This window comes from Canis lupus, chromosome 29 (genome assembly GCF_003254725.2).
Source record: "Canis lupus dingo isolate Sandy chromosome 29, ASM325472v2, whole genome shotgun sequence".
NCBI lineage: Eukaryota > Metazoa > Chordata > Mammalia > Carnivora > Canidae > Canis > Canis lupus.
Window position 1 is genome coordinate 22,979,460 of NC_064271.1, and position 22,733 is coordinate 23,002,192.

At 39.2% G+C, this 22,733-nt stretch overlaps 1 protein-coding gene across 5 annotated transcripts in view; it reads left to right on the forward strand.

Moving 5' to 3' along the window:
* Nucleotides 1-7,448: 7,448 nt before the first annotated feature.
* Nucleotides 7,449-22,733, forward strand: part of GDAP1 (ganglioside induced differentiation associated protein 1) — a 30,736-nt gene continuing 15,451 nt past the window's right edge. The window contains exons 1-2 of one of the 5 annotated variants that reach the window (XM_025478041.2): nucleotides 7,449-7,538; nucleotides 20,477-20,524. Coding sequence is in view for 2 of the 5 variants with exons in the window: in XM_025478037.3 (XP_025333822.1) it covers nucleotides 19,484-19,600; nucleotides 20,477-20,669 (310 nt within the window). In the remaining 3 variants the exon portion in view is untranslated. Of the gene's footprint in view, nucleotides 7,539-19,356; nucleotides 19,601-20,476; nucleotides 20,670-22,733 lie in introns of those variants that run through there. The other 4 variants (XM_025478039.3, XM_025478037.3, XM_025478040.3 and 1 more) reach the window with 4 other exon arrangements.

A 22,733-nucleotide genomic window follows, 5' to 3' on the forward strand; every position in this document is an offset into this window, starting at 1 on the left:
CTGAAAAAAATCTGTAGCTTTTATAGTCACTTTCATACTGATTATAGTGTATATTTTATCTTTGATTAGAGTCTCAGGAGGCTGGCTGTATGCATGGGCTGTTTCAGCTCAAAGGCCAAAATTTATCATTTTCCTCAAAATTTAATCATTTTTTGGATTGTCCCATGTTATATAACCCATTAATTCAAAGAATTTAAAATGTTCATAGTTACTTAGTGATGTGAATGCAATCTTCAGGTTTTCCTTTTGTTCATGTACTCAATACATACATATAGTGAATGCCTTCTAAGTGGAATACCTTCTAATGGATATAAAGTCATTAGTGAGCTGCCCTCATGGAATGTACAGTCTACTAAGGTGGGAGGAGTGGATAGATCCTAAATCAATATGGCATTGAAAATTGCTGTATTATAGAAGAAAAATCAATACTCTAGAAAGGAATATCAAGTGACACTTTAATTTAGATGAAATGAAAGGTCAGGGAAGGCCTCCCCACCCAGCCACCCACCCACCCCCCTTCCACCCACCCATCCATCCGTCATTCCAACAGAGACTGCTCAGATGCTTCTTTAACAAAGTGACATTTAAGCTAAGCTCTGAAGGATGAGTAGGAAATAGCCTGGAAAATACGTAGGAGATCAGCTGGAGAAGAGGAAACAACTGTGGGGTAGAAAAGAACTTGGCACATAGATGGAACTGAAACGGGACAATATGCTGAGGCTCACTGAGAAAGGAGAGGATATTAGTGAGAGATGATGGTGGGGAGTGAGGCAGGGATAAGGGCCTGTTTGTGATCTTATTCTAAGAGGTCCAGTGAGAATATGTGACTGTTTTGCAACTTACCCCATAGCTGGGGGTAGGGCAGAGAAAAAAGAGAGGAAGAAGGGTGTTATTAGAAAGAAAATATGAAATTGGTGCTAAATGCCAGGCCCCCCTTGTTGATTCTCATACACACCCTGAGCGAGATGTGACCCCCTCTACTACAGAACAGCGTTTTTCAATCTTGAGAAATGCACAAATAGCTTTTGAAGGAAAACAAAAATTTATCCAGATCTCCCTCCCATGGTGGTTAAAATAATTTCATTTGAATGAGTGATCGTTGTGTATGTGTACTTAAATATATAAACTGTAAAACAAGGTAGACTTCTATATACTTATTGTATGTTTACAGCAAAACCAAGATAAATTGAAAACAATATTGAAATTAACAACCTGAATTTAATGTGACAGATGATGTTTTGATGAAATCACTGCTTGCATTAAAAAAAAAAAATTATAGCACTGCCCACAGAGGTATAGCTTCTCCTGATTCCACACATGCTGACGCCTTGGAGGGACTCTTCGATGGGATCTATTAGGAAGCCTTTCTTTGTACAGTGTACTGGCATACCATTTGACTACTGCTTGGTGGAGATGCCTGCATTCTACAAATTAATTGTAGAAAGACTCAGTGTCAAAGTTAGCCTACTAAAACCAGGTAACAGTCCATAGAGATGGAAAAATCTGGAATTACCAGACCCCTTAGAATACTTGGGTGAACTCCCATGGCTGTGTGGACTTCCCTTTGGAAGACTGTTCTAAATGAGAGTGGATTGTTCCCAGGGACTTCCTAGAGGAAACTATTCCTTCTCCTAGAGCCATAGAGACAAAATGAATTGTTTAACAGTCTCAAAAGGGATCATCGGAATCCAAAGTTTGGTGGTGTCAAAAGGATCATTAAGATTTGAGTATAAGGAGAGACCAACTGGGACATGGTCACAAGTCCCTGTGGTTCCTGTTTATGGCACTCAGGACAGACAAGATTAGAAAGAGGCAGCACAGAGATCTCTGCTTCCTGGGCCTTGTGGCTGAAAGAGACTTACAGCACTAGCCTTCCAAGTCAGGTACACAAACCCATCCACTGGAATGTGGGAAGAAAACATTAAGGGTCCTGAGAAAGCTTAGCCCTGCCCTCATGCACATAAAGAACAGTTGTTTCTTTTTTTAAGACTTTATTTACTCATGAGTGACAGAGAGAGAGAGAGAGAGAGAGAGAGAGAGAGGCAGAGACACAGGCAGAGGGAGAAGCAGGCCCCCTGTGGGGAGCCCGATGTGGGACTCGATCCCAGGACTCCAGGATCACATCCTGAGCTGAAGGCAGATGCTCAACTGCTGAGCCACCCAGGCATCCCTTAAGAACAGTTTTCAAGGTGGGATCCCTGGGTGGCTCAGCAGTTGAGCACCTGCCTTCAGCCCAGGGCGTGATCCTGGAGTCCCGGGATCGAATCCCACATCAGGCCCCCGGCATGGAGCCTGCTTCTCCCTCTGCCTGTGTCTCTGTCTCACTCTCTATCTGTGTCTCTCATGAGTAAATGAATACAATCTTTAAAAAAATTAAAAAGAAAACCACTTTTCAAAGAAATTCGAGTGGGGACTCTGTCAAACTGAGCACTCAACAGTTTGTATAATTTTCCAAATGCAAAGAACAGTCAGTAAAATTAATATGCATCTCCTGACAAGGCAAAAGTTGATGTAGTCTATAATTGTAAATTAATCAGATTAATATATATGGAATGTCAGCCAGAGTTTAGTGTTCAAAGTTGTCACAAGTCTTCCCATCCACGAGCAGTGGGATAGATGACACAAGGACAGGGCCTGGATAGAAGATGTTGAATTCCAGAGGATCAGTTAGAGCCAAGATTGAGTCAGCGTTGGGGAAGGGTAGATGGCCACACGCTGACTAGCCAGACCTTGCTAGAGGGACTGGCCACGAGTGACCTCAGACATAAACCCTTTAGAACATGCGGCAAGGCCAGAGCTCAAGTCCCAAAGATCCAGCTGGACAAGACACCTCAGGGGAGGCCCGTGAGGACCAGAGGCTGGTTGGCAAACCAGATGTCCCTTTCGTTGAGGTCACGCGAACAGTAAGGCACCAGAAAATTCGACCTATTCCCCCGCCCCCACTTGTACTACCAGAGAGAAGGAGAATGGAGTCTTGAATATTTACCCCAAAGAGGTTTGTATTCTGCTGGGAGTTAACTGAATTCCCAGGAAAGGGACTAAATTAAGAGGACATGATAGAAATGGGTCTCTAGTTATTTTACCATCAGTGGAAATGAATGCAGAAATATGCAACTGAAAAGACGGAGGAAAGACAAAAACACAAATGAAGGCAATAAAGCTACGTGTGTGATCTATATATATCACTTTCTTAACATTAAGAATTGGGCCTAAAAAAAAAAAAAAAAGAATTGGGCCTTGTTTAGGTGCTTCTATTTAAATAGTTCTATAGGTGAACACTCTCCACGCTGCCCGCTGATAGTACGCTTTCAATACTACCCTGGATATTGAAAAGGTATTTCCCCGCTGGCAGCCAGAAACATCCGAATCTGGAGCTCAACTCCTGCATCCTGACATTCGAAGAGCAAGAGCGAGCAGCCCAGCCTGGAGGTGAACCACAACTCATTCAGAGGAAATGCGCTAGAGTGACGTGAAATTTCTCTGCTCTAACTTGGAAACAAGGCTTCTGTTCTCAGCCTGTGAATTTTTCTGCGTTTCCATACGGTCTTCTCATTTAATTCTCACAAAACCCCTGAGGGGGCTCCTCCTATCATCCTGATTTCGTGGAGGAAATGGAAGCTCGAAGTGGGCCCCCGGCGATGCCTTGATTGAGGGGGCACAGGCTCCAAGCCCGGGCAGCTGGCACCGGAGCCCACGCGTGCCGCTCCTGCAACCCACTGCCTCCCCTACGCTTTCTGCTTCTGTGTCCCTTACAAATGTGATTTGTGTCAGAGCCTATGAAACCCGAAGAGTCATGTTAGCAGAGCGAGAGACCTGAGGATTGCCAAGCGCAGATGACCAGCCAGGTGAGCGCCAACGTGGAGGGATTATGAGCCTTGGTGAAGACCTAACCGGTGGGGAATGACTTGGGGCTAGTGGTAAAGTCAGAGGCACTCCCCTTTGGTGCACCATGTAATGCATGTGGTAATTAGTTATTTATGTGCCTACGTTCTTCATTTAGAAAATCTGTATATAGTTACTTTCCAGGAGCTGTCACCTGTGCCCTGTATCATTGTATCCTTAATAGGAATTTCTGTGGCTTGTCATGTAGTCACTTTCGCGTCACAGAAGGGGAGTGTCTTAGTACAAAGAGTGAAGGGATGGAGGCAAGTGAGAATCTTCAAGTGTTCTGGTAACATTTGGGCATTCCCAACACACAGCAGTGGAAAACTCAACATTTGCCAAATTTCCAAGCTGTGTTTATCAGTCAAAGCTCCCCCTTCCTCTCCCCCCTCCCCCCCCCCCCCACCACTTTGCAAAGCTTTCCTAAGGAAAGTCACCACCAATAGCAGTTTATGATAATAGTGGGATGGGAACAGTACACGTATAAAACTTAGGACGACAGAATTTAAATCTTTTAAGGCCATAGCATTAAAGCAAATGGGCTGAGACCTCTTAAGAAGTTCTCATTATAACTCTCCTCCTGATAGAGTCTATTTGTATCCCTGGTTTTAGCCTTGCAGACTTGGAGGGAGTGGTGAAAGATGAACGGGCAGTGCTCAGCCACAAGGGGAGAAAAAACGTCATCCGGGCCCCAGAATAGCAACAGCAATAAATATGGTCATGTCGCCCTTCTGCTGAGGCCCAAACGACAGACAGGATCACATTTGCAGCACCAAACAGGCCTACTGGCGACCAGGGGCTGGCTCCAGAGCTGGGAGGAAACGTGTACAAAAACTGATGCTGACCCAGAGCCTTCATTTGGGAGCTGTGACTTAGCTGAAGAAAGAGGAGGGTGCAGAACCCATTGCAGAGCTAGAGGGGGCTCTGCACCCTTCTGGCCACAGGGGAGTAAGTTCTAAATCAGCTTTTAGGACAGCTGGCTTAGGACTCTTGAGAGCTGAGCCGTGAACTTCCTTGCACGTCTGCCTGAGAACTTGCTGTTATCTGCAGCTGCCACAGCCATCAAGGCACATGTGTAATGAGGAAGGTGAAAAAGAGGGCTCTTGTTGGTCATCGGTTATTTAAAGAGGGCCCATCGGATTTCAGCTACTTCATTGAATGGAATCAGCACCTTTGCTCCCCGGAGGTCTTGGAGGAAGGGGCATCTCCCTCCCTTTAAAACTATTCAAGTATCCCTTTCCAGACCAAGCTTCTGGGCTGTAGCTATTTCTGGGAGGCCCCGGTGTTTCATCTTCATCTGTCCCATTTCATGTATATTCCAATTTCATATATTCTATGGCCATGTCTCTTGGGTGGTACCATCTTCACATTCTTTTGCCACTTGGAATGGGAAAAACTGGGCATTTACATTTGCAGAACTTGCATATAGCAATGTGCAAGGCTGAAAAGCTTTTAAGTTGATATATGTATCTGGTTTTTTGGAAACCAAAGGATCACCTGAATTTGACCAGTTTTCCTTTTTCTATTGAACTGCTCTGCTCTAAAAGGATATAATTGCTTGTAAAGCCAGGCTCCTTTTCTCTGTGATCTTTGTGGTTCACTGGTCTCCCCAACCAGTCCCCAGTGTCACTCAGGGAGTCTTTGGCAAAGGTTCATTGTGGTCACATGTCATCCATCTCTCTCATGTAGCATTAACCGGCATAGATTCAATTTCATAGTTTCATTTGTCTCAGTTGTATGCTTAGGATTTAAATTAATCTTTTCTTTATGAACCACAGTATTGCTTTTATTTGAAAAATATGGTTATGTGAAAAATTAAAGCACATGCTGCTTTAGACTGGTATCAGTGTAAAATTCAGCACTTTATTCTATTATCACTATTATCTTATGCTTCTTTAGGATCTTATTAAGACCAACAAGATAAATGAAGTAGTTTTTGAAGCACTGGCTCTCATGTTTGTTCTCTCAACATCCCTGGTGACATTGGTGGTTAAGAAAAAAATATCATCCTAGTGTGTTCAAGTTAGTGCCAAAGGAACATAGACGACTATTTGGTGCTGAGGATATGCTGCTGCCAGTACCTTATCTTGTCCTATTTATACATTAACAAAGCAAAATCTTAGAGCAATCCTTGCAACACATTTTCTTTCTTTATTTTTTTTAAATTTTTTTTCATTTTCTTTCTTTAAATCTTATGTCTCTGAGTTTTTATGCCATTTTTCTCATGTGGCCAGAGACAATGCAGGCATAAATTAACTTCTCCACTTATTGTTTAGTGACTAAAAGAATACAAGAGCAAAGATATTGGAAAAATAAATTCCAGTGTATTATTGAATATTCTAATTTGAATTACAAAGATAAGTGACAAATGATCTTAAATCCCTGGAAAGATTCCTTTGCACATGAAAAGAGAATGTTAAAAGGTGTCTGGGAACACCACCTGAGTCACGTTTGGGGAAATGGAGAGAAAAGGCACCTTCCACGGAGAGAATGGTATTCTATGGTTGTGATTAAATGATAAACGGTATACAAGCATGCTGTAAATTAGTAAGAAAGCACTTCACTTTAGGAAACACAATGAATACAAAGCTGCAATTTCACACCCGAGCTTTACGTATCTTCTATGGACTATGCTTTTCCAAGATTGTGTCTAAAATATCCTGGAGGCTTTCAGAACTGAAAACTTTTATAAATAGACCTTTTAATTATTGTAACGTTAAGAAAAGAACATTAGTGATATTATTCAAATGCAAGTCAAGCATACTGATAAGTGACTCCTTTTTTTCTCCTTGACTTCTCTATGCCTAATATTAACGTAATCAACAAAGTGTTCTTTTAGTGATCTGCTCCAGAGGGCAGAGCTTGAGGTCTAGAAATGAACCTGTGTAAATCTATGCATAGAATCTAAATATTTTATTGTTATTTCTTTCATTAGCTATTTTTAATTTCAAAAAGAAAAGAAATATTTAATTTCCACTTAATGCTGATGCTTTCATACGTATTTTTGAAGTACAAATGGGTAATGTTTACATGAACTCATTAGAGAGAATTGCCAAAAATGAAGTTCCAAGGATTAGCCAATCTAGCAGCCAAACTCCTCTGACTGGAGAACATACCACATTAATAGTTAACATTTACCCAGCATAATTACTTTTACCATCCTACCATCATTATGTTAAAATTTTTATATGCCCTATGCTAAACATTGTGTTAAATAACACTTTATAAATCGCGATCAATCCTCAGTCTATCTCAGTGAAAGTGGTTTGATTATTTTTCTTGGTTTATGAGCGAGGAAGCTAACATAGCTGGTGAATGCTGGAGCAAGGATTTGTCTCCATCTCTGACTTTGGAGGCTGAGCTCTTGATTGCTATGCTATGGTCTGCAGTGGAGGGTGACACTAAATTAAGGTGGACAAGTTACACAGTGAATGAAGTGTAACCTCAGGCACTGGGCTCCTACAATGAGAGGATCCCACAGTCCTGGATCACCGTGTCCAAATCCTTCATTGTAAAGTCAAGAAAGGAGACTGAAATCAGATTGTGATGTCATAAATAATGGAGTGCTCATGGGTTGGCCCATATCTAGGCAGAGGCAAGTGGTGAGCCTCTTTGAAGCTGTGGATTGTGGTAGGATGTGCACAAGTTTTGGAGCTGTAAGCCTTGCATTTTAGTTCCTGCTCTACTGCTTATTAGTGGGGCGGTATACGTCACATCTCAGTGCCGATTCCTTATCTCTAAAAGGGGGGTTTGTTGCGAAAATCAAATGAATACTGTTTTTAAAGCACTTTTTAAACTTTTAGAAAGGATATTAGATACTATCAGGGGAATGTTGGTTTAAATTTATTTATTTATTTATTTATTTATTTATTTATTTATGCATTTATTATTATTTTTTCTAATTGCATTGTTTTTTACTGAAGTTTTCAGGTTTTTAAATTTTTTTTATTTTTATAAATTTATTTTTTATTGGTATTCAATTTGCCAACATATAGAATAACACCCAGTGACCCAGTGTTCATCCCGTCAAGTGCCCACCTCAGTGCCCGTCACCCAGTCATCCCCACCCCCTACTCACCTCCCCTTCCACTGCCCCTAGTTCGTTTCCCAGAGTTAGGAGTCTTTATGTTCTGTCTCCCTTTCTGATATTTCCCACTCATTTTTTCTCCTTTCCCCTTTATTACCTTTCACTATTTTTTATATTCCCCAAATGAATGAGACCATATAATGTTTGTCCTTCTCTGATTGACTTATTTCACTCAGCATAATACCCTCCAGTTCCATCCACATCGAAGCAAATGGTGGGTGTTTGTCGTTTCTAATGGCTGAGGAATATTCCATTGGATACATAGACCACAGCTTCTTTATCCATTCATCTTTCGATGGACAGATGGCTCCTCTCATTCCGAGGCTCCTTCCACAGTTTGGCTATTGTGGCCATTGCTGCTATAAACATCGGGGTGCAGGTGTCCCAGCATTTCATTGCATCTGTATCTTTGGGATAAATCCCCAACAGTGCAATTGCTGGGTCGTAGGGCAGGTCTATTTTTAACTCTGAGGAACCTCCACACAGTTTTCCAGAGTGGCTGCACCAGTTCACATTCCCACCAACAGTGCAGGAGGGTTCCCCTTTCTCCACATCCTCTCCAACATTTGTGGTTTCCTGCTTTGTTAATTTTCCCCATTCTCACTGGTGTGAGGTGGTATCTCATTGTGGTTTTGATTTGTATTTCCCTGATGGCAAGTGATGCAGAGCATTTCCTCATGTGCTTGTTGGCCATGTCTATGTCTTCCTCTGTGAGATTTCTCTTCATGTCTTTTGCCCATTTCATGATTGGATTGTTTGTTTCTTTGCTGTGGAGTTTCATAAGTTCTTTATAGATCTTGGAAACTAGCCCTTTATCTGATAGGTCATTTGCAAATATCTTCTCCCATTCTGTAGGTTGTCTTTGAGTTTTGTTGACGGTATCTTTTGCTGTGCAGAAGCTTCTTATCTTGATGAAGTCCCAATGGTTCATTTTTGCTTTTGTTTCTATTGCCTTCAAAAATGAATCTTGCAAGAAGTTCCTGTGGCTAAGTTCAAAAAGGGTGTTGCCTGTGTTCTTCTCTAGGATTTTGATGGAATCTTGTCTCACATTTAGATCTTTCATCCATTTTGAGTTTATCTTTGTGTATGGTGAAAGAGAGTGGTCTAGTTTCATTCTTCTGCATGTGGATGTCCAATTTTCCCAGCACCATTTTTTGAAGAGACTGTCTTTCTTCCAATGGATAGTCTTTCCTCCTTTGTCGAATATTAGTTGACCATAAAGTTGAGGGTCCACTTCTGGATTCTCTATTCTGTTCCATTGATCTATGTGTCTGTTTTTGTGCCAGTACCACACTGTCTTGATGACCACAGCTTTGTAGTACAACCTGAAATCTGGCATTGTGATGCCCCCAGCTATGGTTTTCTTTTTTAAAATTCCCCTAGCTCTTCAGGGTCTTTTCTGATTCCACACAAATCTTAAAATAATTTGTTCCAGCTCTCTGAAGAAAGTCCATGGTATTTTGATAGGGATTGCATTAAATGTGTACATTGCCCTGGGTAACACTGACATTTTCACTATCTTAATTCTTCCAATCCATGAGCATGGAATATTTTTCCATCTCTTTGTGTCTTCCTCAATTTCTTTCAGAAGTGATCTATAGTTTTTAGGGTATAGATCCTTTACCTCCTTGGTTAGGTTTATTCCTAGGTATCTTATGCTTTTGGGTGCAATTGTAAATGGGATTGACTCCTTAATTTCTCTTTCTTCAGTCTCATTGTTAGTGTATAGAAATGCCATTGATTTCTGGGCATTGATTTTGTATCCTGCCACACTGCCAAATTGCTGTATGAGTTCTAGCAATCTTGGGGTGGAGTCTTTTGGGTTTTCTATGTAGAGTATCATGTCATCGGCGAAGAGGGAGAGTTTGACTTCTTCTTTGCCAATTTGAATGCCTTTTATTTCTTTTTGTTGTCTGATTGCTGAGGCTAGGACTTCCAGTACTATGTTGAACAGCAGTGGTGAAAGTGGACATCCCTGTCTTGTTCCTGATCTTAGGGGAAAGGCTCCCAGTGCTTCCCCATTGAGAATGATATTTGCTGTGGGTTTTTCGTAGATAGCTTTTAAGATGTTGAGGAATGTTCCCTCTATCCCTACACTCTGAAGAATTTTGATCAGGAATGGATGCTGTATTTTGTCAAATGCTTTCTCTGCATCTATTGAGAGGATCATATGCTTCTTGTTTTTTCTCTTGCTGATATGATGAATCACATTGATTGTTTTACGAGTGTTGAACCAGCCTTGCATCCTGGGGATAAATCCTACTTGGTCATAGTGAATAATTTTCTTAATGTATTGTTGTATCCTATTGGCTAGTATCTTGTTGAGAATTTTTGCATCCATGTTCATCAGGGATATTGGCTGTAATTCTCCTTTTTGGTGGGGTCTTTGTTTGGTTTTGGAATTAAGGTGATGCTGGCCTCATAGAACGAGTTTGGAAGTACTCCATCTCTTTCTATCGTTCTGAACAGCTTTAGGAGAATAGGTATGGTTTCTTCTTTAAACGTTTGATAGAATTCCCCTGGGAAGCCATCTGGCCCTGGACTTTTGTGTCTTGGGAGGTTTTTGATGACTGCTTCAATTTTTTCCCCGGTTATTGGCCTGTTCAGGTTTTCTATTTCTTCCTGATCCAGTTTTGGTAGTTTGTGGCTTTCCAGAAATGCGTCCATTTCTTCTAGATTGCCTAATTTATTGGCATATAGCTGTTCATAATATGTTCTTAAAATTGTTTGTATTTCCTTGGTGTTGGTAGTGATCTCTCCTTTCTCATTCATGATTTTATTAATTTGAGTCTTCTCTCTCTTCTTTTTAATAAGGCTGGCTAATGGTTTATCTATCTTATTAATTCTTTCAAAGAACCAACTCCTGGTTTTGTTGATCTGTTCCACAGTTCTCGTCTCTATTTCATTGAGTTCTGCTCGAATCTTTTTTTTTTTTAATTTTTATTTATTTATGATAGTCACAGAGAGAGAGAGAGAGAGAGAGGCAGAGACATAGGCAGAGGGAGAAGCAGGCTCCATGCACCAGGAGCCCGATGTGGGATTCGATCCCGGGTCTCCAGGATCGCGCCCTGGGCCGAAGGCAGGCGCCAAACCGCTGCGCCACCCAGGGATCCCTCTGCTCGAATCTTTATTAACTCTCTTCTTCTGCTGGGTGTAGGATCTATTTGCTGTTTTTTCTCTAGCTCCTTTAGGTGTAAGGTTAGCTTTTGTATTTGAGTTCTTTCTAGTTTTTGGATGGCTGCTTGTACTGCGATGTATTTCCCCCTCAGGACTGCTTTTGCTGTATCCCAAAGATTTTGAATGGTTGTATCTTCATTCTCATTAGTTTCCATGAATCTTTTTAATTCTTCCTTAATTTACTGGTTGACCCTTTCATCTTTTAGCAGGATGGTCCTTAACCTCCACGTGTTTGAAATCCTTCCAAACTTCTTGCTGTGATTTAGTTCTAATTTCAAGGCATTATGGTCTGAGAATATGCAAGGGACGATCCCAATCTTTTGGTATTGGTTCAGACCTGATTTGTGTTGGTTCAAATTTATAAGTGTTAGTTTAGTTTTAGGAGGATATTCTTTCTATCCTGTTATTCCTCCTTTTTTCTATGAGCTCTAAACAGCCTTGGGCAAAAAATTCTTGAATTAAAACAATTAGGGACTGAAGATAATAAGCAATATTTGCATATAGACTAGTGAAATCAGACCTGATGACCTCATGGTTATCCCGCATATACTGAGCCTGCATCTTGCAGTGGTAAGAACATGACCTCTAGACCAGACTTCTGGGGTTGATAATGTGAATTTGAGAAATTTCCTGACATGTCAGTGCCTCAATATCCTCATCTATAAAATGGAGATGATACTTCTCCCTGTCTTAAGGGATTTTGCAAGTGTTAAATACAATCTACACATAAGTGCTCAAAATAGTTCCTGGCACACAGTAAACACTCCAAAAAATATTAGCAACCATCTAGGGAAAAGACATCTTAGCTTATATTATATATTAATCCATATTCATGTGTTTATTCTGAAATGTACATCATTCATCACAGTTGAGATAAATGAGAGGGAGTGGACATATATGTCAAATTTTTTCTACTGGAAATATAGCTCAAAGTGAATACTCTAGTTAAAAATAAAGATTTTAGTACATTAACCTTAGTAGTCATTCTTTTAGAGACTAGAAAATTAATCAAATTATTTTAAGTCTACAGTAACCTCACAACTAGAGCCTTCTGAATTAATAAGTTGCACTTGGTATTAAATATGATTGCTCTGGGATGCAGGAAAGACCAGAAGTAACATTTTAGAGTTTCAAAAGTACATCGGGGCTATTCTAAGGTCATTGAGGGTTTTGCTTAGAAGCTTGCAGGGGGTAAGCTACATTTTTTGAGGGGAAAGTGGAGGGGTCTTGGCATCTTGAGCCTATAAACTATAACTGGTGATTTGGCACCATGGGGTTTTATCAGGCTATTTTGTGGAAGTGGTTTCAAAGCATCTGACCTTTTTTTTCTAGATACTGGAAGCAGTCAGATACTGTAAGTTGTGTTTTCATATGCAATTGTGCTCTATAAATTTTACAGATGGGGCAAATTCAAATGGAGAATTGGAATGGTTCATCAATTTTACACTGAATTGGTAGTTTCTCAAGCCCCAAGTGCATCAGGAAAATCTGGAGGGCTTTTTAAAACACCAATTGCTCCAGAATTTCTGATTCAGTAGAATGTGCCTTTCTTTCTTTCTTTCTTTCTTTCTTCTTTCTTTCTTTCTTTCTTTCTTTCTTTCTTTCTTTCTTTCTTTCTTTCTTCTTTTTTCTTTCTTTCTTTTTTCTTTCTTTCTTTTCTTTCTTTCTTTCTTTCTTTCTTTCTTTCTTTCTTTCTTCTTTCTTTCTTTCTTCTTCTTTTTCTTCTTCTTCTTCTTCTTCTTTTTCTTCTTCTTCTTCTTCTTCTTCTTCTTCTTCTTCTTCTTCTTCTTCTTCTTCTTCTTCTTCATTTTATTTATCATGAGAGACACAGAGAGAAAGGCAGAGACATAGGGAGAGACATAGGCAGAGGGAGAAGCAGGCTCCCTGTGGGGAGCCTGATGCGGAACTCAATCCTAGGACCCGGGGATCACAACCTGAGCTAAAGGCAGATGCTCAACCACTGAGCCATCCAGGTGCCCCAGAATGTACATTTCTAATAAGTTGTCAGGTAATGTTGATCTGTTTGTCAGGGGACCACACTCTGAGAACCACTACAATAAATCAAATACAGGGGCCATATTCATTAGAGATTAGAGCTCTGGCTAGAGCTCATTGCAATTCTTTTTACTAAATCAATGTACCTCATGAGCCAACTTTTATCTCATTCAATTAGATAATACTTAGAGTTTTGTAGATGCTTGAGAATGTCAGACAACAGGAACTATTCACATTTGAGATAAAAAAAAAATTCTCAAAAGTAATTTCTAAAGAAGGACCTGCATTTTTCTTATATGCGTACTAATTACAAATTCTGTGCAATTCATGTGTGTCAGATGACTAGCATGGGTCAAAGCAGAGCAGGCTAAGTAGCTTCTGGGTGCTTAGTGTTAATGCTGCTCTATCAGGAAGAACTGGAGACAGTTCTCTTTTTCTACATTTGTGTAAAGGATTTTTTCCCCTCATTTTGGAAAATCTGATTTTGAATGAGATAGCTTAATTAGTTAAATATATTCTCTTGAGAATATCATCATTTCTGTTTTTTAATTTGTAAAGCAAAAAAAAAAAAAAAAAAGAGAGAAAAGCAAATTATTCTTAAAAAAATAGAGACCTCTTGTGGTCATTCATAAAAGTACTTTAAAAAACAGAAACCTAGAGTATGAACAATTTGTCAAAAAGTTTCAAGATCTCTGGCTTAGGTGACATACATTTAAAAAAATATGAATTAATACCTGCCAATATAGATGAGTGATAGGACTTTGAATAATCGCTTTTATAAACATATACATCATTCCGCCATGATAGTTCTTTATGACAAATCAAGACTTGATTGAAGCAGAAGACACTAAAAGATACATATTATAACTATCTAGATCAAGGAATTTTTCCAAACTGGTTATGTATGTGTATCCAGAATATCTGGAGTATTTTTATCATAATTTTATAAGTAAAGTGACTCAGGCTAAGAAAGTTTACGTGATCTATTATTTCAAACATCAATCAAATTCACTTGCACTTTATTCCTACAAATATTTAAATGAATTAAGAATATCAATGAATATTAACATAAAAGGCAGTTCATTTTCAGAGCCATGATCCATAGTCCAGATTTGTAAATACCAAATTCTGTCAATTGTAATTGTCTTTACACACAGAATTTCTAGGGCAGTAAACTAAACAGGCTATAATTTGTTATTACTTATTATTTTTTGTTTCTGTCTTTATTTGTCACTGTTGGTGCTGGTGATGACTACTTACTCTTTTTTTCTATGAATTAAAAAGCATTTTGGAGCATCCTTTATGCACCAAGCACTATTTTGGGTTCTTGGCGATACTGAAATTAACAACATTGGGTCCTTGGCCTTAAAAGACTCAGAATGTAACACATGAGAAAGAAATTTGTCCCAGGCTGTGTATAGCTTTAAAGTCCACAACTTTCTCTCTTTGGCTTCAAACTAGCATACTGTAGTAGAAAATAACACCTTGACAAGTAGTCTGAAAAGTCATGTTTGAGTTACAGCTCTTTCACTTACTCTAGGATTTCAGACTGTTCCCTCAATCACTAAACCTTATTTCCTCAACTCTAAATTAGGAATGGTAGCTGCCTCACAGGCTATTATGAGGATCAAATGAGACTGTAAGAAAGTGGTCCGTGATCTTTAATGCAAAAGTTCTGCATTTTGCCTTTTGTTTATAAGGTATTATTAGTGTTAAATACCAATGTAATAATGCACTCTGTTTACTATGACTCATGGTTTTGCTGCTGGGAAGATGTGCTAGAGAAAGTGCTCAGTTCGAAAGTTGGCTGATAAATGTGTGCATATCTACTTTTTCCCTAAACACAGTGAAGAGAATGAAAAGGAAATAGGGTGTGGTTGTCTGAGAAATGGAGGAGAAAGCAGAACCAATGCTGGTTGGGATAGGAAAAGGTACCATATACAGATTAATATGCAAACTTACACATTCTCAAATATACTTATGGTTCTCCTGATCGTTATCATCTTCAAAACAATTTATTCAACATTAAGTAAAATATGTGCATTTAGTGGTGTACTGGTAAATGTTTAACAACCAACTTTCCTGAGAAAACAAACACATGATAGATAGTACTTGCTGGTTTCTGTAGTGTAAATACCCCTACCATTCAAGTTATTAACATGGTATCACTGAACAAGGAGATAGAAGAGATGCACTGTAGCATACCCATATAAATAACTTCCATCATACAAATATAATAGATATAAATAAATTCAAGAATACAAATATATTAGACAAAAGAAATTCAAGAGTATAGAAAATAATAAATGTAATAAAACAGGAATTGGTGTGTTTTGAGTACTTGCTAGCTGTATTTTGTAAGTAATTCATTTAAAAGCAATTCAATTTTTTGTAATAACTGGGTTGAACATCCAGCTTATAAAATTCCTGAAAATTTAATAATCAGCTCTCATGGGCCTGTATGAGCAAGAGACGGCACAACACTGGATATATTGGTAATTGCACTAGTATGGTAGTAGTTACAGTAAAGATCATCACCTCTTCTGGGAAGACTATCTGTATTAGGTAGCTTTGTCTATATTCCTATTATAATCTCCTAGATATCAAAGCAATCTCCACACATGTTGAAATCTCATTTCTCTTTCTCCACACTTGAGTTCCCAGTGACTATGATGTTTAAGTCTGTATCTTCTGTGTCTAGCACTGTTCCTGGGACAGGTAAGGTCAACAATGCATATTGAAGAAATAAATTGACCTGGATCCGGGTCCTGTTCTCCAGAAACCCACAGCTTATGTTATGATGTACAAAAACACACAATTACAGAATACCCGTGCAATTTAGTCAACTCTATGAATGAACAAGTAAACGGATAATAGGGTTTTCATATTACCTACAAGTGGCTTTTAGTGAGATGGAAAATAACAGGAGTTATGGATCAATGAAAGTAGATGTAACAGTTTTTTTTCCTAGTCCTATCATGATTTAAGACAAAACAAAAAACCCAGAACACCACTATGTTTCCTTATCTAATCTGCTGAATGATATTCTTTTAACACTCAAATCTTTAAGAGGTAAAAGCAGCATATATTCATTTATAGGAAAATTACTATATGTAGAGAATAAGCAAAAGCCATTTATATCTTCCAAGATTGATATATTAGTGTAGGTTAAGACGATAGCACCTGGAAGTCACAAAAAATAACAGTGGCTTGAACAATATGCCTTATTTTTTCTTCAAGTAAATGTTTGGCGGTTTGCGGACTGAGATTGGTGTGGTGGTTCTGCTCCCATGTCGTTAGGGGTTCACTTTCTCTCCTGCTCATGGCTTTGGCCATCTCTGGGATGTGGTCCCATTTCTTATGGTCCAAAATAAGCATCCAGGGGATTCCTTGGTGGCTCAGTGGTTTAGCGCCTGCCCTCAGCCCAGGGTGTGATCCTGGAGACCCGGGATCGAGTCCCACGTCGGGCTCCCTGCGTGGAGCCCGCTTCTCCCTCTGCCTGTGTCTCTGCCTCTCTCTCTCTTTCTCTCTCTCATTAATAAATAAATAAAATCTTTAAAAAAAATCCCCAAAAACAAAATAAGCATTCACCCTCCCAGAAACAAGATGAAATAAAGAGGAAGCACAGGACTAACAGTTTTCTTAGGGAAACTTCCCATAACTTTCCCTGGGGCATGTCCATTATCCCATTTATTTATTTATTTATTTATTTATTTATTTATTTATTTATTTATTTTTTATTGGTGTTCAATTTACTAACATACAGAATAACCCCCAGTGCCCGTCACCCATTCACTCCCACCCCCCGCCCTCCTCCCCTTCTACCACCCCTAGTTCGTTTCCCAGAGTTAGCAGTCTTTACGTTCTGTCTCCCTTTCTGATATTTCCCACACATTTCTTCTCCCTTCCCTTATATTCCCTTTCACTATTATTTATATTCCCCAAATGAATGAGAACATATAATGTTTGTCCTTCTCCGACTGACTTACTTCACTCAGCATAATACCCTCCAGTTCCATCCACGTTGAAGCAAATGGTGGGTATTTGTCATTTCTAATAGCTGAGTAATATTCCATTGTATACATAAACCACATCTTCTTTATCCATTCATCTTTCGTTGGACACCGAGGCTCCTTCCACAGTTTGGCTATCGTGGCCATTGCTGCTATAAACATCGGGGTGCAGGTGTCCTGGCGTTTCACTGCATCTGTATCTTTGGGGTAATATCCCATTTATTAGATGGAATCATAAAATCACATTTAGGTACAATGGAGTCAGGGAAATGCAGTCTTTATTCTCAGCACCTATGTGCTTAGCTAAAAATTTCTATTACCATCGGTGAAAGAGAAAATAGAATTTTAGGGTCAGCTGCTGGAGTTTGCTAAAATTTATTTCCTTAAATTGCAAATAGAAGAAGTGCTAGGTTAGAAGTTTTGCCTATTTTCAAGATTTTTGATGCATATGGATAAATTTCCCTTCAGAAATCATGTACACATTTTTACTCCCATGGACATCTATAAATGCTTAATATTAAAAACCAACACAATAATCAATTCATTTAATGTTTGCTGTAAGGCTTTGTGACTGGGAAGATGTGATAGAGAAAGTACTCAGTGTTTTATATGCATGGGATTTATTGTGAGAACCCTTTCAGTGGCAAGTGACAGATGACCTGCCAAGAGTGTTGAATCTATTTAGCTATTGAAGTGATTGAATTAATTAAGGAAAGTTAACTGTATAGTATGTTGGAATCTGAGGTTGAAGAATTTAAAATAAAGCTTTATTTTAAAGAATTAAAATAAAGAATGGCAATAAAGCTTTATTTTAAAGAATTAAAATAAAGAATGGCAATGGAGGATTATATAGTTGTAAAAATTTTGAGGCCTTAAGAGGCTATATTCCAGGCAATGTCTTAAGTGCTTTATATACATTCTCTTATTGAATTCCCACTGCGGGAATATATATTTATATATATATCCATATTTTACACATGAGGAAGTGAAGGCTCAAGAGAGATCAAGTTAGGGGTGGAACCATAATTTAAACCTCATTCTATTTTCAAAGTTTGCTTTTTCTCTTCTACTTTGAAGACCAAACTGATAAAAAAACAAATTTGATAAGGATCATTTTTGCTATAGCATTTGAATTAACTTACAGGTATGAAAGACATTTTAAAATCTTTAAAAATCATAAAAGAATTTATAGAATAACAAATGCAATATTGTAAAGGGGAGGAAGGGGCTCATGAGATTTTTGTCTCTTTTGACCTGAGTTACATCCTTGCCTCTCTTTTCTCATAGAGCCTTGTGTTCACTCTAAGATTGACAGTTCTCAACTCTATTGTTGTCTATTTATTTTGTTGTCTCTGCCACCAGACATATATTGAGTGTCAGATCTTTGTATTCCTAGAGCCTGGCACAATGTTTAGAATGTAATAGGCGCTCAATAAGTATTTACTGAATGAATTATACATTCATTTTACAGTCATATCAATACATATTTGCTGATGGAGAATTTTTATTAATTTACTATGCCAAATTTTAAGAGGTGTACAATAGTTAGACTAGTATAAAACTATGATTTTTCATCCAGCTATACGAGAGTTATTTATAAAACAACTGAATTTGTGAATACTATTGAGTGGCTACAACATGTGAAGCTATTTTGAGTGTTGGACATTGTATTTACTCATTTGTCAGGAAAACCTTATGAGGGAAATAGAACTATTACCTCCATTTCAAAAAGCAAGACGTGAACCCAAGTAGTTCTGCCCTAAAAATTCATGGTTTAGCAACTAGGCTATTTTTTAAAAAAATGAGATCTGTTGTCATTTATTATTATTTTGCATGACTCCACAAGCGCATCTTCTAATGAAAACTCCAAGATCCTTATACTGTGTTGTCCATCCGAGCTTCCCTTCCGTGAAGGGCGCTAATCCTCCAAAAGGAAGTTGCTGCTTTTATTATACTTGAGCAACTTCTATTCCACCCCCCAAACCAATGAGTAATTTGCAATCAACATTATGCATTACTCATTTTAGTAATCAGGGACTCTTATTTTGGATCGCTTCGCCTGCACAAGTCCACTTGCACCTCCTATGTGACTTCCAAACGCCAGAGGCTTTCTGGCACGGAGACGCGCCCCCCACATCTTCGCAGACCCCGCCTGGCAGGCTTTTTGCCTGCAAAACTACACTTCCCAGTGGCCTGTTCGTCCGCGCGAAATCGTCTTTGCAGGCTCCCGGCGGCATCGCGGAAAACCTAATGACGCTGCGCGGGGCCGTGCGGGTGGGAAAAACACTGGGCTGACGGGCGAGGCCCCGCAGCGCTCCCGCACCCCAGGATGGCTCGGAGGCAGGAGGAGCAGACAGGGGGCGCGCCCTTGATGGCGGAAGGCAAGGCGGACGCGGAGGTTAGGCTCATTCTGTACCACTGGACACATTCTTTCAGCTCTCAAAAGGTAAAGGCCTCTGCCGGGGCGGGCGGCGCCGATCAGGTTTCAGCACCGGGACAGCTCCCCGGGGCCCTCCGGGCACTCGGCCTCCAGAACCGGGCCTCCCCGGGCGCAGCATCCCTTCGAGCGCACTTAGTCTGAGATGCAAAGGCTATGACTCAGGCTCTGCCGCGGATGAAATGCGACAGAAAAGCATCTACTTTAGGTGTTTGGGCGGAAGGCCTTGTCCCCTGGGCCTTGGAGAGCGAGGCAGAGGAAAGCGCCTTCCTGCAACCGCATCATCTTCTTTTACCCTTTGTACGCATTTGCTCTCCTCCACAAGGCCTAGCACATCTAGATATCAGATTCTTTTTTTTTAAATAATTTATTTTTTGTTGGTGTTCAATTTGCCAACATAGAGCATAACACTCAGTGCTCATCCCATCAAGTGCCCCCCTCAGTGCCCGTCACCCAGTCACCCCCACCCACCTCCCTTTCTACCACCCCTTGTTCGTTTCCCAGAGTTAGGAGTCTCTCACGTTCTGTCTCCCTCTGATATTTCCCACTCATTTTTTCTCCTTTCTCCTTTATTCCCTTTCACTATTTTTTTGTCTGGGGAGGACACATAATTAGGTTTAGGACGCAAAGAAAGTACTGATGATGGGAGAGTCACTGTGGAATAAATCAATACAGCCAGAATTATTTTCGTTCCTCATTTTGTTGTCCTAATTTATATGATTAAGATGCTAGAATATATCTCACTTGTTAATTCCGAGGACAGGAATAGTTAAAGAGGTTGTTGATAATAATAACTTAGGGAAACACAGAAAGGCTACTTAATGGTATCCAGGGGTGTCAGTTAAAGCCTGCATGTGTTGTAGTAACCAGTGTGAACTCTTTCAGGTGCGCTTGGTAATTGCTGAAAAGGCATTGAAGTGCGAGGAACATGATGTAAGTCTGCCCCTGAGTGAACACAATGAGCCTTGGTTTATGCGTTTGAACTCAACTGGAGAAGTGCCTGTCCTTATCCACGGGGAAAACATTATTTGTGAGGCCACTCAGATCATTGATTATCTTGAACAGACTTTCCTGGATGGTAATGTTAAGGCTATTTGTGATTTCTTGGATTTACTTTCAACACAAATGTGTGTATTCCCTCCCTCCATCCCTCCATCCCTCCTGTTCTCTCTCCCTCCCTTCCTTCTCCCCTTCCTTTTTCCCCTTGGTTTCATGCTAAAAACCTTTTCCATTTCCATAAGCACACAAATACAAATTAGATCAATACCATAAATTTTGTGTAAGCCAGAGTAACTCTATTTAAAAGATTTTGTGTAGCTACAAATTTTAATGTTGGAACTTTCCTTTTACATTCACTTGTAAAAACCTCTGCAGGTGTGTGGTTTGTGGTGGTGAATTTTTAGCCTTGAAAACTCATAACCATTTGAAATGTACACTATGAGTTTTCTCTAGTCTACCAAATAGTTCCATCTTAAAAACAATAGAAGGGAAAAAGATGAATAAAACTTGGGCAAGGGAGAATAGAATGTTAGTATATTTGGAGATCTTTGCCCTGTGGCTTCTCTATAGTTTGAATTTTATATCTTTTGCAAGGAGTTATAGCACTTAAATTTGTATAGTGCTTTTAAGTAATTGACAGTGTGTTTTATGTTAAGCATTTTATAACTTCTCTTATATTTAATCTTCAAAAGAACTCATGTGAGACAGGCATGGTAGACTAGTTATTCCCATTGTTTGTGAGGAAAAAGAAACAGGGTTGCCTAAGGTAATACAGCTATTTTATGGCAGAGTAGGGCTGGACTGGAAGTCTTTCAAATCCTCGTCTTTATATTATACTAGCTATCTCCCATAGTCATTGCCATTTGCATATTGTCTTGCTTGCTCCTAATGACAATCCTTTGAGGTGAACTACAGCTTCACTGGCATAATTGAGAGAAGAGAAGGCTCCTAGCTTTCAGCTGAGTACTCTTCTGAAAAAGAAGCCGCATGAGATCCAGTTACTTTTCATCTACCACTAGTTCTGTTGAGGTTAATTGGGCAGGATAAAATTAGAATATAACCCCAAATTACTGGAAGCTGAGAAAGGAAACTACTAGGTCAAAAAATGCTTGAGGTACTTAGAAAAAATTGTATGGGACCTAAACATGTGTGGAGGGAACCCCAGGGAATTAGTTTGGCAATGTGGCTGCCTCTATTTTTATTCCAAGTGTTTGCTTCCCTAGGATTCTGATTGGAGGTTTTAGAGGTGGCCATTGATCTAAATCAAAGAGTTTAATGAACTGTTTTCTCCTTTATTATTACTTGCTCTCCCTTATGTATGTATGCTGGGGACTGTACTGAAAATGGTGGCTAATTGATTTAAGACAATTTTTCTCAACCTTGAGCTTTTTGGAAATGGACAAGTCTGTTAAATAATTTGTATTTCTTGGGAAAAGTGGTTATGATATGAATAAAAACTGTATAATAATTCTGTTTTAAATTGTCAAAAATCTTAAAAAGATATAGTAAATGAAAAATCATATTTAAATATTTTGTTGGCATCCCTTGAACTACTACTATTACTAGCATTCTCCTCCTCCTCTCCTTACATTGTTTCTCCTTTAAGATATTCAGTAATATAAAATGTTACTTTATAACATAGTAATGTTAATGATTATTAGGCTTTCTTAGGCGTTTTCTTTTGCTTTGATGATGTAAAAACAAAACTAAAATACATTCTGAGTCCTACTCAAAGAAGGGAAATATTAAGTTCTTCTTGTTGCTGCTTATGGAATCAGAGGAGAAGGCACTGGGACTAAATGTTAAATGAAAGTATGGGAACTAAGGACTTTAATTCTGGCTATACCAATAGAATCAGTAAACAATCAAGAATCCCAGGTCTTAATCTGCAGCTGTTGCTAACTTGTTGCATATCCTTGGTGATTTAGTTTCTCTGTCCTCTTGGATTAGGTGATATAGTTTGGTCAATTGCAGAGATAAAACAAGTCCAGTCAATTCTTATTTCACTCTTTTCTCTTTCCCAGGAGAGTAGTTACTCCATTAAAAAGGGTTAAATGAAGAGTAAGGGACCCCAAAACCCATGGTTTGAAGATATGAAGACAGCAAGAAAACAGTTATATAAAAGCTAGTCTGGTCTATGGAT